Source organism: Sphaeramia orbicularis, chromosome 4 (assembly GCF_902148855.1).
Source record: "Sphaeramia orbicularis chromosome 4, fSphaOr1.1, whole genome shotgun sequence".
Classification (NCBI taxonomy): Eukaryota; Metazoa; Chordata; class Actinopteri; order Kurtiformes; family Apogonidae; genus Sphaeramia; species Sphaeramia orbicularis.
The window spans coordinates 54906091-54918716 of record NC_043960.1 but is presented as its reverse complement, the minus strand read 5'-3'; the positions used below and the strand labels follow the sequence as shown (position 1 = coordinate 54918716).

The 12626-nt window shown below is 37.1% G+C and overlaps 1 protein-coding gene across 2 annotated transcripts; it reads right to left on the bottom strand.

The window, feature by feature from the left end:
* Positions 1 to 1218: 1218 nt before the first annotated feature.
* On the bottom strand, positions 1219 to 10023 carry zranb2 (zinc finger, RAN-binding domain containing 2). 2 transcript variants are annotated; one of them, XM_030132386.1, is made up of 10 exons: positions 9903 to 10023; positions 9193 to 9245; positions 8998 to 9106; positions 8106 to 8188; positions 7942 to 8018; positions 7667 to 7816; positions 7414 to 7580; positions 6830 to 6889; positions 5123 to 5272; positions 1219 to 2141 (listed from the first exon to the last, which is right to left on the bottom strand). In XM_030132386.1, exons 1-10 carry the CDS (start codon positions 9956 to 9958, stop codon positions 2078 to 2080), a joined length of 969 nt encoding a protein of 322 aa, XP_029988246.1. In that variant the 5' UTR covers positions 9959 to 10023; the 3' UTR covers positions 1219 to 2077. The 2 variants fall into 2 exon arrangements, with proteins under 2 accessions (XP_029988246.1, XP_029988245.1); XM_030132385.1 differs by lacking the exon at positions 1219 to 2141 and having other exon boundaries at positions 4286 to 5272.
* Positions 10024 to 12626: the final 2603 nt, after the last annotated feature.

Genomic DNA, 12626 nt, shown 5'->3' with positions numbered 1-12626 from the left:
TAACCGGTCAACTAAACCCATTTTATGAAAATCTCCAGTACTCTGATCAGATTCACTCATACAACACTGGACCTGCCTTCAACTCCTATTTAGTTATCAATCCTCCCAAGTTTTTTTTTTTTTTTTTTTTTTTTTAGATCCACTCAACCTTGGAATGAATTACCTAAAAAGCTTAAGGACTTAACTTTATGCACTTTTAAAAAGCTATGAAATCCCATTTTTACTTAATGTGTTGCAGATGCATTCAAAAGCCCTTTTTAGATTAATTATATAAAGTTTCTGTATGAAATTCAAACTGTAATTGTATATTTTTTGCATTTTATATGTGGTGTATTTGAATTTTAGTCTTTTCATCCTGGACCCCAGGGAGTCAAGCAACCACCACGGTGGAGCTAATGGGGTTCCTATTGAGCAAATAGTTTTTTTAGGATTCCAAGGTACTTTTGTTTGGTTTTGCCTTTTTCTTAACCTCCTAAGACCCAGCGACAGGTGTTCTGTCCACATTTGTAGACAAGTTTCACAACTTTATACAAAAAAACCCCCAGAAACTCTCCACCACAAAGGACATGCCATAAAAACTTAAAAAACTGCATCTGAAAAAACTGTTGCATCATAATGTTTCCAATACAGGCACTTATTTAGTTAAAAAAAAAAAAAAAGCTTGTACTTTACTGACATTTCCTGGGTCTAAGGAGGTTAATGGTTTATTTTTTTGGCTTTTGTACATTTTTTTTTGTTTGTTTTGTTTTCTGTCTCCCAACATTAATCATGCTTTTAGATGTAAAGCACTTTGGTCTTCATGTTGTGAAGTGCTATATAAATAAACTTTATTAACATGCATGAGTGTATAGACACGTATTTTGTCTGTCTTTTTATACATGTCTGTTGGTTCTTGTTTATTGTCATCTATCAGTTTTTCCCTCATGGCTATTATCTTGTTTTGGTTTTTGCTTATTTTTTTCTGGTGAATTATAGTTTCTTGTTCTTGTTGTGATTTTCTAAGTAAAAATAAAAAAATGATTAAAAATTTAAAAAAAAAAATTTTTAAAAAGGATGTTCTGTGGTTCAACAAGTTCAGGAAAAGTAATAAATCATGGAGAAAAAAATGTTTGGTTTTTTTTCTTTAAACCAACCTTTCAATCATTCATAATAAGCCCGTTTGACTCATTTTTCATTCCGACTCAAACTCAGGAAAGCAAGCAGACGATTACCAACACACAACTTTGACAGGATTTTATTTACACGTGTACATTTCAGTTGCTTTGCCAATAAAAAGACTTCATGATCATATTTTACCAATAACTGGGATCTTAAGGTGTGGGCTGTTTGTGTGTCATTAGTCTGGACAGCTGTCATCTACTGATACCATGACAAAACAAAGAGTGGCTACTTAGGACACAACTGGAATTAAATAACAAAAAGAAAAGAAAATTAAACAAAATAGAAGCATTAAAATTTTGCAGAAAAACCCCTTATTTAAGATTGTTAAATCTGTTTGACATCACTTTTGAAAAGAGGGAATATCATATCAAAAATACTTACCTTGAAAACATAAAATAAGATACTGAGGCTTACCCAAACAAAACAGGCCAGAGTTAACAGCTACATCTGTCACATTTCAATTTGGTGCATCTTTTAAATGAAACTGATTTTAAAAAAGAAAAACAAAAAACAAACAAAACAACAACAATAATCTCATAATCTTCCCTTCGGTCAAAAACAAAAAAGACAACAACAATAAAACAAAGATAAAATGCACTGCAATGAATATTCTAAGCTGAATGGGTTTAGAATTCGTCAACGTCTCTTCACAGTATATTTGATTTTTTTTTTTTGTTTTGTTTAAAATTTCAGACCAAACACTTGTGTTTATTGGACACCTACAGTTACAGATACTTGTCACAGATTACGGTGGATGTGGTTAAAGAAAAAGAAGAGGGAAAAAAAAGGCAAATAAGACTCTGGAAATTCTGCAAAAAAAAAAAAAATCTACCTTATACTGAATGGATGTGGCTGTTTTTCTTTCAACAAAACATGCACTGGTACTTAAGTTCATTTTCTTGTTTTAAAGGTTGTATTAAAGTGATTTCTTTTTCAAACTGGAGCCAGAATGGGAGGATCCAGAGGACTGGCCACGGCGCCTAAAAACACAGACATCATGGGAAGAAGAATGAGATCAGTAAAGTTCAACCACGCATCAGCACTTCAACAATGATCAGGGTTCCTACAGGTTCCTACAGGTTCCGTTTCAGGCTGTTTTCAGACTGTTTTCAGACTACTTAGAACAGAATTTACAGCCCATTTCACAGCCGTACTGGCAAGAATTCATGACTCAGAATTTAGGGAAAAGCATTATTTCCATCAGCAGAGACTGAATATTCCAGACATACTGTAGACCAGGGGTCTCCAACCCTGGTCCTTCAGATCTGCTGTCCTGCATGTTTTAGACGTTTCCCTCTCCCAGTCCACCTGACAGCAGAGCTTTAAAAATTTAAGTTAAAATATCTGAATAGAAAGGTACTTTAAAAGTTGTTAAAGTTAAATATTTGATTAATAAAGTACTTTGAAATGCCGAGAAACATTTAAAGGCATGTGAGATATTGTTTGCTGTAAAACGATTTGATGTTTTTGTATATTTGTGTTTTGTTTAAAGGTTTTCAACCTTCGACCTTTACGAACACTGCCTCGCACACCTCCACCCTACTGTTTTGTTGTTTAGGTGTTGTTTAGTCATAATTCATTCTGTCTACCAATTATTGTCACATTTGATACATCTATGTAATGTCTAATATTTTAAAGTAGGCACAGGTATCTACAAGCTATGACCCTCTTTTTTTCTTCTTTAATTTTAATTATTTATTTTTATTTTCTTCTATTTCCATTAGCTCAGTTAATATTCTTGTACAACACAGATCTGTTACTGCTTGTACTTATTTGATTTTCTACTGCTCAGAGAATATGTTCTGTTTTTTCTCCTGCTGTTGCCCCTTCTCAGAGGGCTTTGGGGTTGGTTTGGCATGAGGGGAAAATGATATAAAAAGATAAAAAAAAAAAAAGTTTTCAACCTAACAATCCTATAAATAAAAACTAAAAGGAGGAAGAGTTGATCTGTTTCATCTTCTATAGTTTGCCAGGCCATTTTCAAGATTGGGCAGGAGCTGAATGATATAAAAACTGTATATAACTTGACAGTGACAGGCTGATCATTTGACTCAGGTGTGTTAGAACAGGGATGCGTCTAAAGCAGGGTACACACTGAAAGATTTTCCCCATTTTCCCCCTTCCCGATCAAGGACGGCAAATGGCAGATTATTTTATGTTTTATCTGATTATCCTGTGGTCTGAGGTGTGTTAAGAGTGAATTTGTCCTGATAATTGGCTCTGAAACTGGTCATGGGCCAACAATTGTAAATGGGTGCTTCTATGAAACTGGGTTTATTTTAGAGTCTGTAACTTTTCCATCTTTTTAGACCCAATAATAAAAGGTAAATATAGACATATTTCCTATTTATTAGCTAATGATGACCTCAGAGAAATGCTCTGATCCATCCCATAATTAATGAATTTATAATCAAATATTGGGTCCATAAATAGGACCCAAATATGGACGTTAAATCTCCCTAGGTGTCAGTGCATTAGATGTGAAAACTTGTGTAAATGGTCTTCTATAGACTATAAATAAAGACACTGTTAAATGTGTCGATCCTAGCGGTTTTTTTAAATCCACACGTGGGTTTTTCATCAATCTCAGTCTCACTCCAGGTTTGGTGTGGAACCCATCGTGTCCACTGGTGTTACATACAGAACCTGCCCAGTTAAACACATAAATCATGAATGATTTTTCAACATTGGTCATTTTTGTCAAACACTCTGCCTTGAATAATTAGTTCAATTCCTAAAATGTACCTGTGAGAGAATCAAGATATTCAAAAAAAATAGCAGTGTGTAATTTTTGTGTCCTTCTGACATTGTTACATGTGGATTTTTGTAAAATAAGGATTAGGGTTAGCGGCAAGTCGTACCACAACCAAAACGTCATGTGGTGCGTTGTTTTCCAGTTGTTGCTATGTTTCTTCTTCATTTTTGTTATATCACGTATGATCACGAGACATTTCTGTCTTGGAGGACTAGATTCTAGATCAGTGGTGGGACGCAATCATTATGTGTGCTGTGTTGAGATTATCAGAGCACACCACACACAGAACCATCAAAACTGTTCAATGCCTGATTATTTATTTTCATGTGTGGGGTCTGGAACAGATAAAACATCTGTTCAGATTTAGAAAATCCTCATGCATGTACCCTGTGTAAAACATGCAGGATAGTAGATCTGGAGGAGCAGGGTTGGTGACCCCTGCTCTACATAGAGCTAAATGTTCTGTGATCATTTCTCACCAGTGGTTCCAAAGTTGGTGAGAATTGACTCCTCTTTTCAATATAAATGTTTGGGTTGGAACAAGTGGAACTGAGTCGACGAAAGGTAGTTTCTGTGCAGCTTGAACATTTAACACATTTAAACACAATACAGCTGACATTAATAAGATTTGGAACCCATTTTCTGTCCTAATCAATGGCACACAAATGACATAGACACCAGCCTGAGCCGCTGACTGGATACATTAACACAACATTATATACTATGGTCACTTCAGAGAGTATTTCATTTTATTTATTCGCCATCTATGTATGCCTTGTTTGTCTCAATGTTCTTTTTGTCATGGGCCAGGGAAGTGTATCAGAAAGGGGAGGGTGGTATGGGATCACTTTGTTTTCATTTTAGGAGAATCGGTTCAATTGTCATATTGCACATTAATGTTTTGTATTAAAATAAAATCAGTAAAAAGATGTTTAAAAAAACAATACAGTGAACAAGTGTATAGTAACACAACTTAAGACCTACCATATCAAACTTAATACCTTTTACAGACTTTTAAATGCAGATCTGTAAATTCAAGACTTTTTAGGACCCTGTGGGAACCCTGAATCATACATATACATAGTCACAAGATATCAAACGAACAGTATAACATAGCAAAATGTAAAACTGGCTTTTCCCAAAAGAGAGGCGAGATATGGTTGATAAACAATCAGTGCCATTGTGGTATTCCACAGAAACCCAAACCTTTCGGACGAATGGGATCTAGAGCGCCTCCGTTTCCTCCCTCCAGATGAGGACCTAGAGCGACTGCGCTTCTTCCTCCTCTCTGGTGAGGAGGAGGGTGAATGGGATGCCTTCCTGGGAGAGGAGCCCTTTCCAGACCTGGAGCTGGATCTTTTGGGGGAATAAACCAAGCACTGTAGTCAGTAACGCCCACAGAGGTCACAGCTGTGTGGGTATTGATCAAGCTTCTCTGAACTCTGGAAATTTGGTACCCTCCCCCCCGCAATGCCCACAAAACAGCCTAAGATGTAGAAAATGTTTGACTGTTAATTAAAGTTTCTATTTGTCATGATTCTGAGTTAGCATTAATGGGAGTGGGACATGGACGCTCCACTCTTTAGAGATGCTTGAAGAAGACCCAAGAAATCTACTGACTTGTGATCCTTGCCAACATTCAAACTTATTATCTGTACTTCAGTTAAACGTACAGTAGCTCCAAAAGTGAGTAGAGCTTTTGCACTTTTACAAGCAGCTCTGAGTAGAAGCACTGGCAACAGGTTTAATCTGATGAACCCTGTCCTGAGAATAGGTTCCCACAGACAGAATGTTCAAAGTTTTCCTTCACTTATCAAATGCAGATGATATCATTTCCATGGCTACTCACAACCTACATGAACAAAGTAGGGCTGCACGATTAATTGATGATAAATTGAAATCGAATTATTTAATTAGGACAATGTTTAAAAAAGGGTAATCGTCAAATCAAATTTCATCTCTTGTGTCTCTGGGGCGCGTGCCTGTGGCTACCATAGGCTCCTCCCCCTAACTGTCAGAGAAGTCTCTATGGTCTTTGGTCTCCACACACCAGTACAAAAATGGCATTTGCTGAGGAGAGTGAGAAGTTTGTGGCTAAAAGTAGCAAGAGCAAATCGGCTATGTGGGATTGGTACGGCTTTGAAGTTTCCGACGAAGACCAAACCATTCCTCGCTGCAACCTCAGCCTGAAGGCGGTTTCAGTTAAAGACAGCAATACAACTTACTTATTTCAGCTCCTCAAACTTCATCACACACCAGTGGGAGAAGTGCGTTGTGTTGCGGGCTGCACACGAAAATGACATGTCGACATCTTTTGTCTTTTGTAGTTTTTTTTTGTAGTTAGTGAAATCGAGATTTTAGAGGAAAAAAAAAAAGTGATCTTATTTTTGGCCAAAATTGTGCAGCCATAGAACAAAGTGAAGTTTAGTTAATTCTTTTCTAAATATTAAACTGCAAACATTTTGATTCTCTGCTTCCAATATTCCAACTGCCATTTTTTCAGGGCTGTAATAATATAAATTTAAAAATCATGTAAAAAATCCATGGTTTTCAGTCAAATCACAGCAAAAATCCATAGCCAGCACCTACAGCTAAAATCGATCTGATGCGTTGTCAATATGTCTGCCAGTATGTGTTCAAATTTAAAATAATGTCAGGCCAATAATTATTTGCCAAGTGCAGAAGGTGACCTACCTCACTTTTGGGTGCTACTGTACAAAAGGTTACTGAAAACCAATACAGCTTTGGTATTTAATGTCCTGTGGTATAAAACTACAATCAGCTGATTGTAATGAAACAGAAACTCTATGTATTTTGTAGTCAAACTTAAGCTATGGGAGTAGGACTGAGCTACAGCCTTCAGCCCCACACATACACTCTCTAAAGGGAGAGAGTGCATGTCACCTCATTCACCTGGAACGGGACCTGGAGCGAGATCCAGATCTGGAACTAGATGAGCTTCTAGAACGGGACCTGGAAGACAAAAAACAAAATCTTTCCAATATTTCATAAAACAGGAAATACAGTCTATGGTAATAATTAACTATACATTAATCCTGCACGTTAAACTTACAGAAAATAAACTATCCCTGCCTTACTGATGATGTGCTCATGGGCAAATATTCAAACTAGCAAACACCTACAGAGTGAATGATGCCCTGAAGAAACAAAACTTGCACTGTTGTGTTAAAAAGCAAAAACAGAATCTCGGAGTGAAAAGGAGAACTGGGACACATTTCAATACTGTAGGACTGTGCATATTTTTCTATCTGATGTCATAAATTTGTGAAAAACAGTACAAAAGGTAAAGATAGAATCATAATTCAATCTTCACAGCAAGTCTGTTAGATCACAGAGAGGAGGAGGGGGTTTAGGAAAAGGGAAAAACAGCAAAATCAGCAAAACATGTAATTTGATATTGATCAGTAAATCAGAAGGAAGGTTGAGCTGATACTGACATTTTGCCCGGAGTTACCCTTTGACCTGTACCCTTTTACCTGGACCTCGACCGTGAACTGGAGCTGGAGGAGCGGGAGGACGAGCGGGAACGGGAGGAACCCGAACGGCTGTCCTTTTTCTTAGTTTGTTTGTTTTCCCCGTCATCGTCACTGGCATCAAGGTCATACTTAGATAAGTCTCCATCTTCATCTTCATCATCATCATCCTGAGGTAGAAAGGTTTTTAATGTCACCATGTTGTATGAGTCAGCGTCATCATGCTTGTTCTTTCAAATCTAGCTGCAAAACATACATCCAATTTGTACTTCGAAAGGTCACCATCTTCGTCATCGTCATCTTCATCTTCCTCCTCCTCATCTTTCGATACTTCTTTCTTTTCACTTTCTTTTGAGGAGGACGTGCTGTTCGTTTTGCCTCGGTACTTTTTCTTTTTCCTGCCAAACTGTAACAGTGAACAGAATTAATAAAGCAGATCAACACTGAACACATGAAATGTAAGTTACAAAGAAAGTAACACACTGATGGAATGTAGATCTGACTGATGCAGACTTCATCAGATTCATTTACCTCATCATATTCACCATCTGATTCTTCCCTTTCAATGTATTCAACATTCTCCCGTTCATTGAAGCCTCCACCATAACCTGAGAGAGAAAGAGGAACAAAACTGATTAAGAATGAGAAGACAGAAGTTCAACAAAAACAAATTAAATACAATATATAAGCATCACCTGTTCTCTCTTCAAGCTTGGCATATTTGGGTGTATTACACATGTTGCACTCTGACCTCCTGGCCCAGTTCACATTGCCGCACCTTTCAGGGGAACATCAGGTGAATATTTGTTATGCATTCTTGTGTATACAGATGCCTGGTTATCTCAGAGAGAAAAAAGCCTACAAGCTCCAACAGCAGGTAAACTTCAACATTCACTGGTACCCTAAACCCACATTCTGCTAAAGGGTCAGGCCAAGGGAACATGCACATTTATGAGAAAAATCAAAGTTTCTCTGATCCTGTTCTGTAAGCACTTGTCTGTTAGCTTATTACTGTGATATATAAGAAATGCTTGTATTAAAAATATTTGACTTCTTTGAGACACATCGGCCCATAAATCATAATACGATCAAGAATTGAAACTGTCACTTTTAATCTATGTCAATACATCCAAAAGTTTCCTATAGATTTGGCTAAATTTTGACATCAGTTATTTAACACATTATAGGCAAATTTAAGTGACTTTCCTGTAGGAACGGCATGTTAAGCACTTTGGTGTAAATCTTGTCAAAATCAGTGACATTTTGATGAAGCTGTGTTATTGAGCACATTTTAAAATATTTTTGGTCAAAACTTTTATTTGATGCACTCACCATCCTGACTATGTTTACATACTTACAAATATCTACTGAAATATGGAACACACTTTGATATGGGTTGTATATGTACAAAGTGAGAGACCATTGAACACCAAACATGGGACCGTGTCACTGCTGGACCTGACTCTAAAGTAATGATAAAGACATAAATTAACCAAATAATTAATTAAAATAAGACATTTAATGGTAAACAAGGCATCACTCACTTCTAAGCATGATGATGAACTTTAATCATGTTCAATCACTTACGTTTTACATTGCCAGTCGTTGGCACTGAACAGGCCTCTGCTCTTCTCAGCCAGGGTTTTCCCTATTTCTGTTCCACCTGCTTTCATCATTTTTGCCTCTGTGGTCTTCTCTATGAAAAGGAAAAAAACGTCCAGTTTGAACCCAAACCTTATCAACATCTTGCATAGATCATTGTGGGATAAAAGGAGAACTCACCTCTGCCACATCTATTACAACTAGTTCTTCTAGCAAAGTTCACGTTTCCACACCTGTATAACAAGCACGAAAATGTGGTATAAACATTATGTTTTCACAACGATATCATCAGGTCATTTTCATCAACGGGCTGGTGGTGTCTTCATGTTTCACAGCATTAGCAAGTTAGCTTCTCATGCACAGGCCTGTGTAATGACAACTGCAGCTGCTTATGTGTCGCATAAGACATTTTTTACGGTTCTCTTGCAACCTGATATCGTCCACTTCCTAAGTTAGACTGAGGTCATCATAACTTGGCTCGTATAACACTATCATAAACACATCCCACAATTGTAAGCGGAGGAGCTCGCGCCAACCTACACAAGCTAAAGGCTGCTAACATGCTAGCTACTTCGTAAAGCAGACAGTCCTAACTAATTATAACTAAAACCTCTTCTCATAGAAAGTCCAATTGGTCCACCACGGAAACAGAAGGGGCATGACGTGTTTATACACCTTATGGCAATGACAATGGCACAAGACAAGGAAGACTGGGAGCTACTTTACTTTGCTACTTAACGTCTGCGTGACATAAGGCCTCAGAAGCTAAGCTAACAGCCGCTAGCATGTTGCAACTACTAGCAAGAGGTCCACTATCTACATTTACTAATCTCGTCCTTTAGACCAGACTTTATTATGTAATTAATTGGTTATGCATTAGCAGCACTTACTTTTTATCGGGACAAATCCAGTCCCCGTCGCTCACTCGGAAACTCTTCCCTGACATTTTAGTGCCGTAACACTGACTGGGTTCTGCTAGCAGTGTGCGTGCACCCTGTGTTCATGCACGAGGAGCTCCTCCTCCTGATGCCTTCACGTGCCTGACGACAAATCTCGTAACGTGTCTCCTTCAACGAGTAGATACATTATTCTGTCATAATATTAAATTAAGGTCGGAATACAATCATTGTTTTCTCTCCTTATTATAAATGTGCTATTTGTTACATGTTTAGCCACACTACCATAATACATAGATAAAACATGCATACGTAACAACGGTATGTTTCTTCAGAATTGTAATATCTCCGAGAAGACCAAAACGCAACATCGACAAAGAAACCAAATTTTTTTTCTAAGAATTTTTTTTAACTCTTTATAGTTCACTCATAAAAAATACTCTGAAATTCAAAATATCAACCACATTGTGTTATTGGAGGACCTAAAAAGACTTTATTACTTTTGTGAGATTTTTCTAAATGTTTAATAGTTATGTAAAAAATAAAGGTCAATGAAGTTACCATATTTGGTCCCTTGCCTTTAAATGGTAAAAAAAAAAAATCCAAGAAGTATATATAAAAAAAATCCAAGAAAACACATGTAAGGTGAGAGGAACATGTATTTGATAACATTAGAACCTTCCTTTGGTCCCATTAGACCCCCATGCGTGCTGGTCCAGACCCATGTCCACATCCACATGATCCCTTTGAACATCATTCCTTACATTAGTACCATTACTTCATGGAACCGAACAAAGCAGGTCCACTCACTGTTCATGCAGAGGTGGGCCTTACAGACCCTGGAGACCACATTGGACCTCTGACTGGGGACTCACTGTCCTCACTGGAACTGTTGATGTCACTGTCTTGTAATGTGTGCGGAAATTACTCGCCCGATAAATGGTTAAAGTGTATTAGACATAAATTAATCATGCTATGTAACTACAATTATGTCGACTTCAATAACCTTAAGATATAGATTTAATTTTTGCATATTTCACTTGTTATATCGAGGGTAGTGATTTTAAGAAATGTAACAATTAAATTCACAGATTTAGAAAAGATATAGAATAGAATAGAAACATATAAATATATAAATAAATATATAATGCAGTGTGAATAAAAAACATCTGTACACTGGACACATTTTCCACTCCTGTGTGGAGGTAAAATGTCAATCTGCCCTTTTGGGTTTGAAGATAATAATAAAGAATAGTTTGTAAATGTGAAAAATATGGATATCCAAATGAGAGATCCTGAGTGCTGCGAGACTCCTTTTGAATGATGATGTCTCTACTCTCAATGTGTTTTTACTTCAAAAAAAAAAGTCTCAGTATCAATGCAGAAGTTTTTTGTTGTAATGCCAGCACAGGCCACTAGATGACAGTTCACGCCAACGTTTAACACCAGTCATGTTCTCACACACACACCCTCCTGGTTTATTTTGGTCTATGTCACCCGCTCTCCACTTTCCCAATGATTTTGCTTGTTCATCTAGATTATGGCTGTGTCAGGTCATGTTGTGAAAAGTAGTGCCTATCAGAGGGCTCTATTCAGGAGAGTATGTGTGAGTGCACATACTCACATACGCCGGCTGGGAGAGACATACCACAGTAGTTCCTCAAAGAATCGGCGTTTAAATAACTACTAAATAGTATAATGTTGCATGCAGTTTTATCAGTACAGTCCATGTGATCTACATATATCTGCTGTCTGGCACTGTTTGGTTAAATTTGTTGGTAAAAAAAAAAAAAAAAAAAAAAAAAAAATCTTCAGGATTTGAAATGATTTTTGATAATACACACCTATACATGTAGACTTTAATGCTGTGCTAACCTGTCATAATGGTCCAGTGGTCCATGGTACTGTTACGTCTGTTATGAAAGGGAAAGTGTCAGCTGGAAGCATAGAATGGATGGGTAGAAAATAAAACACTAAGACTATGTTCAGACAGCTGGTCTTAATGCACAATTCAGATTTTTTGGTGAAATCAGATTTTTTTTTGAGTGCTCGTTCATATTACACATTAACCCTTTCATGCCTGACGTCCTCATTTGTGGACACATAGTTGAAGCTCACTGTCCAAAGGGTAATAAAGGCAGTGTTCTTCAAACCACATGGGGGCAGTCTGTATAGACCCTCAGAGATACAATGAAAAAAGGATCATCTTAGTTGTAGAATGTGGACTGATCTGGGATCTGCTAAAGTGGACCCCCTTAGACCCAGACACGGGTTTACTGTCTACAGCTGGACATGAGTTTCACTGCTTTACCCCCCCCAAAAAACAAACAAACAAACAAACAAACAAACAAACAAAAAAGACATTCCAGAAAAATTTAAAAATGCATCTGAAAAAAACTGTTTCATCATGATATTTCCGATATTGGCAATTATTGAATTAAAAATAGACCAAACTTGTTCTTTCTTGGGTCTGAGGAGGTTCAGTATCTTCTTAATAAAACCATATTTAAAAAAAAATTCAAAATGCATTTCAACTTTAGTTTGATTTTGAGAAATAAACCAATCTTAAAAAATCTAGACACTTTTTTTTTCATAATTCATGCATGAAAGGGTTAAATGCAAAGTCTATCAGTTTTGAGTATGGACTGAATGTGACCCTGAAGTGACCCACATGTGCTCAAGAGGTCCTGATGGAATACGCCACCACGCAGACACACA

Bases quoted from the DNA above. Each gene is read 5' to 3' on its own strand.
- zranb2 (XM_030132385.1), bottom strand. From the start codon at position 9,958: ATGTCAGGGAAGAGTTTCCGAGTGAGCGACGGGGACTGGATTTGTCCC. The intron at 9,246-9,902 runs GTAAGTGCTGCT...CTTGTTATACAG, and splicing joins TGGATTTGTCCCGATAAAAA to GTGTGGAAACGTGAACTTTG. The intron at 7,817-7,941 runs GTAAATGAATCT...TCACTGTTACAG, and splicing joins CAGATGGTGAATATGATGAG to TTTGGCAGGAAAAAGAAAAA.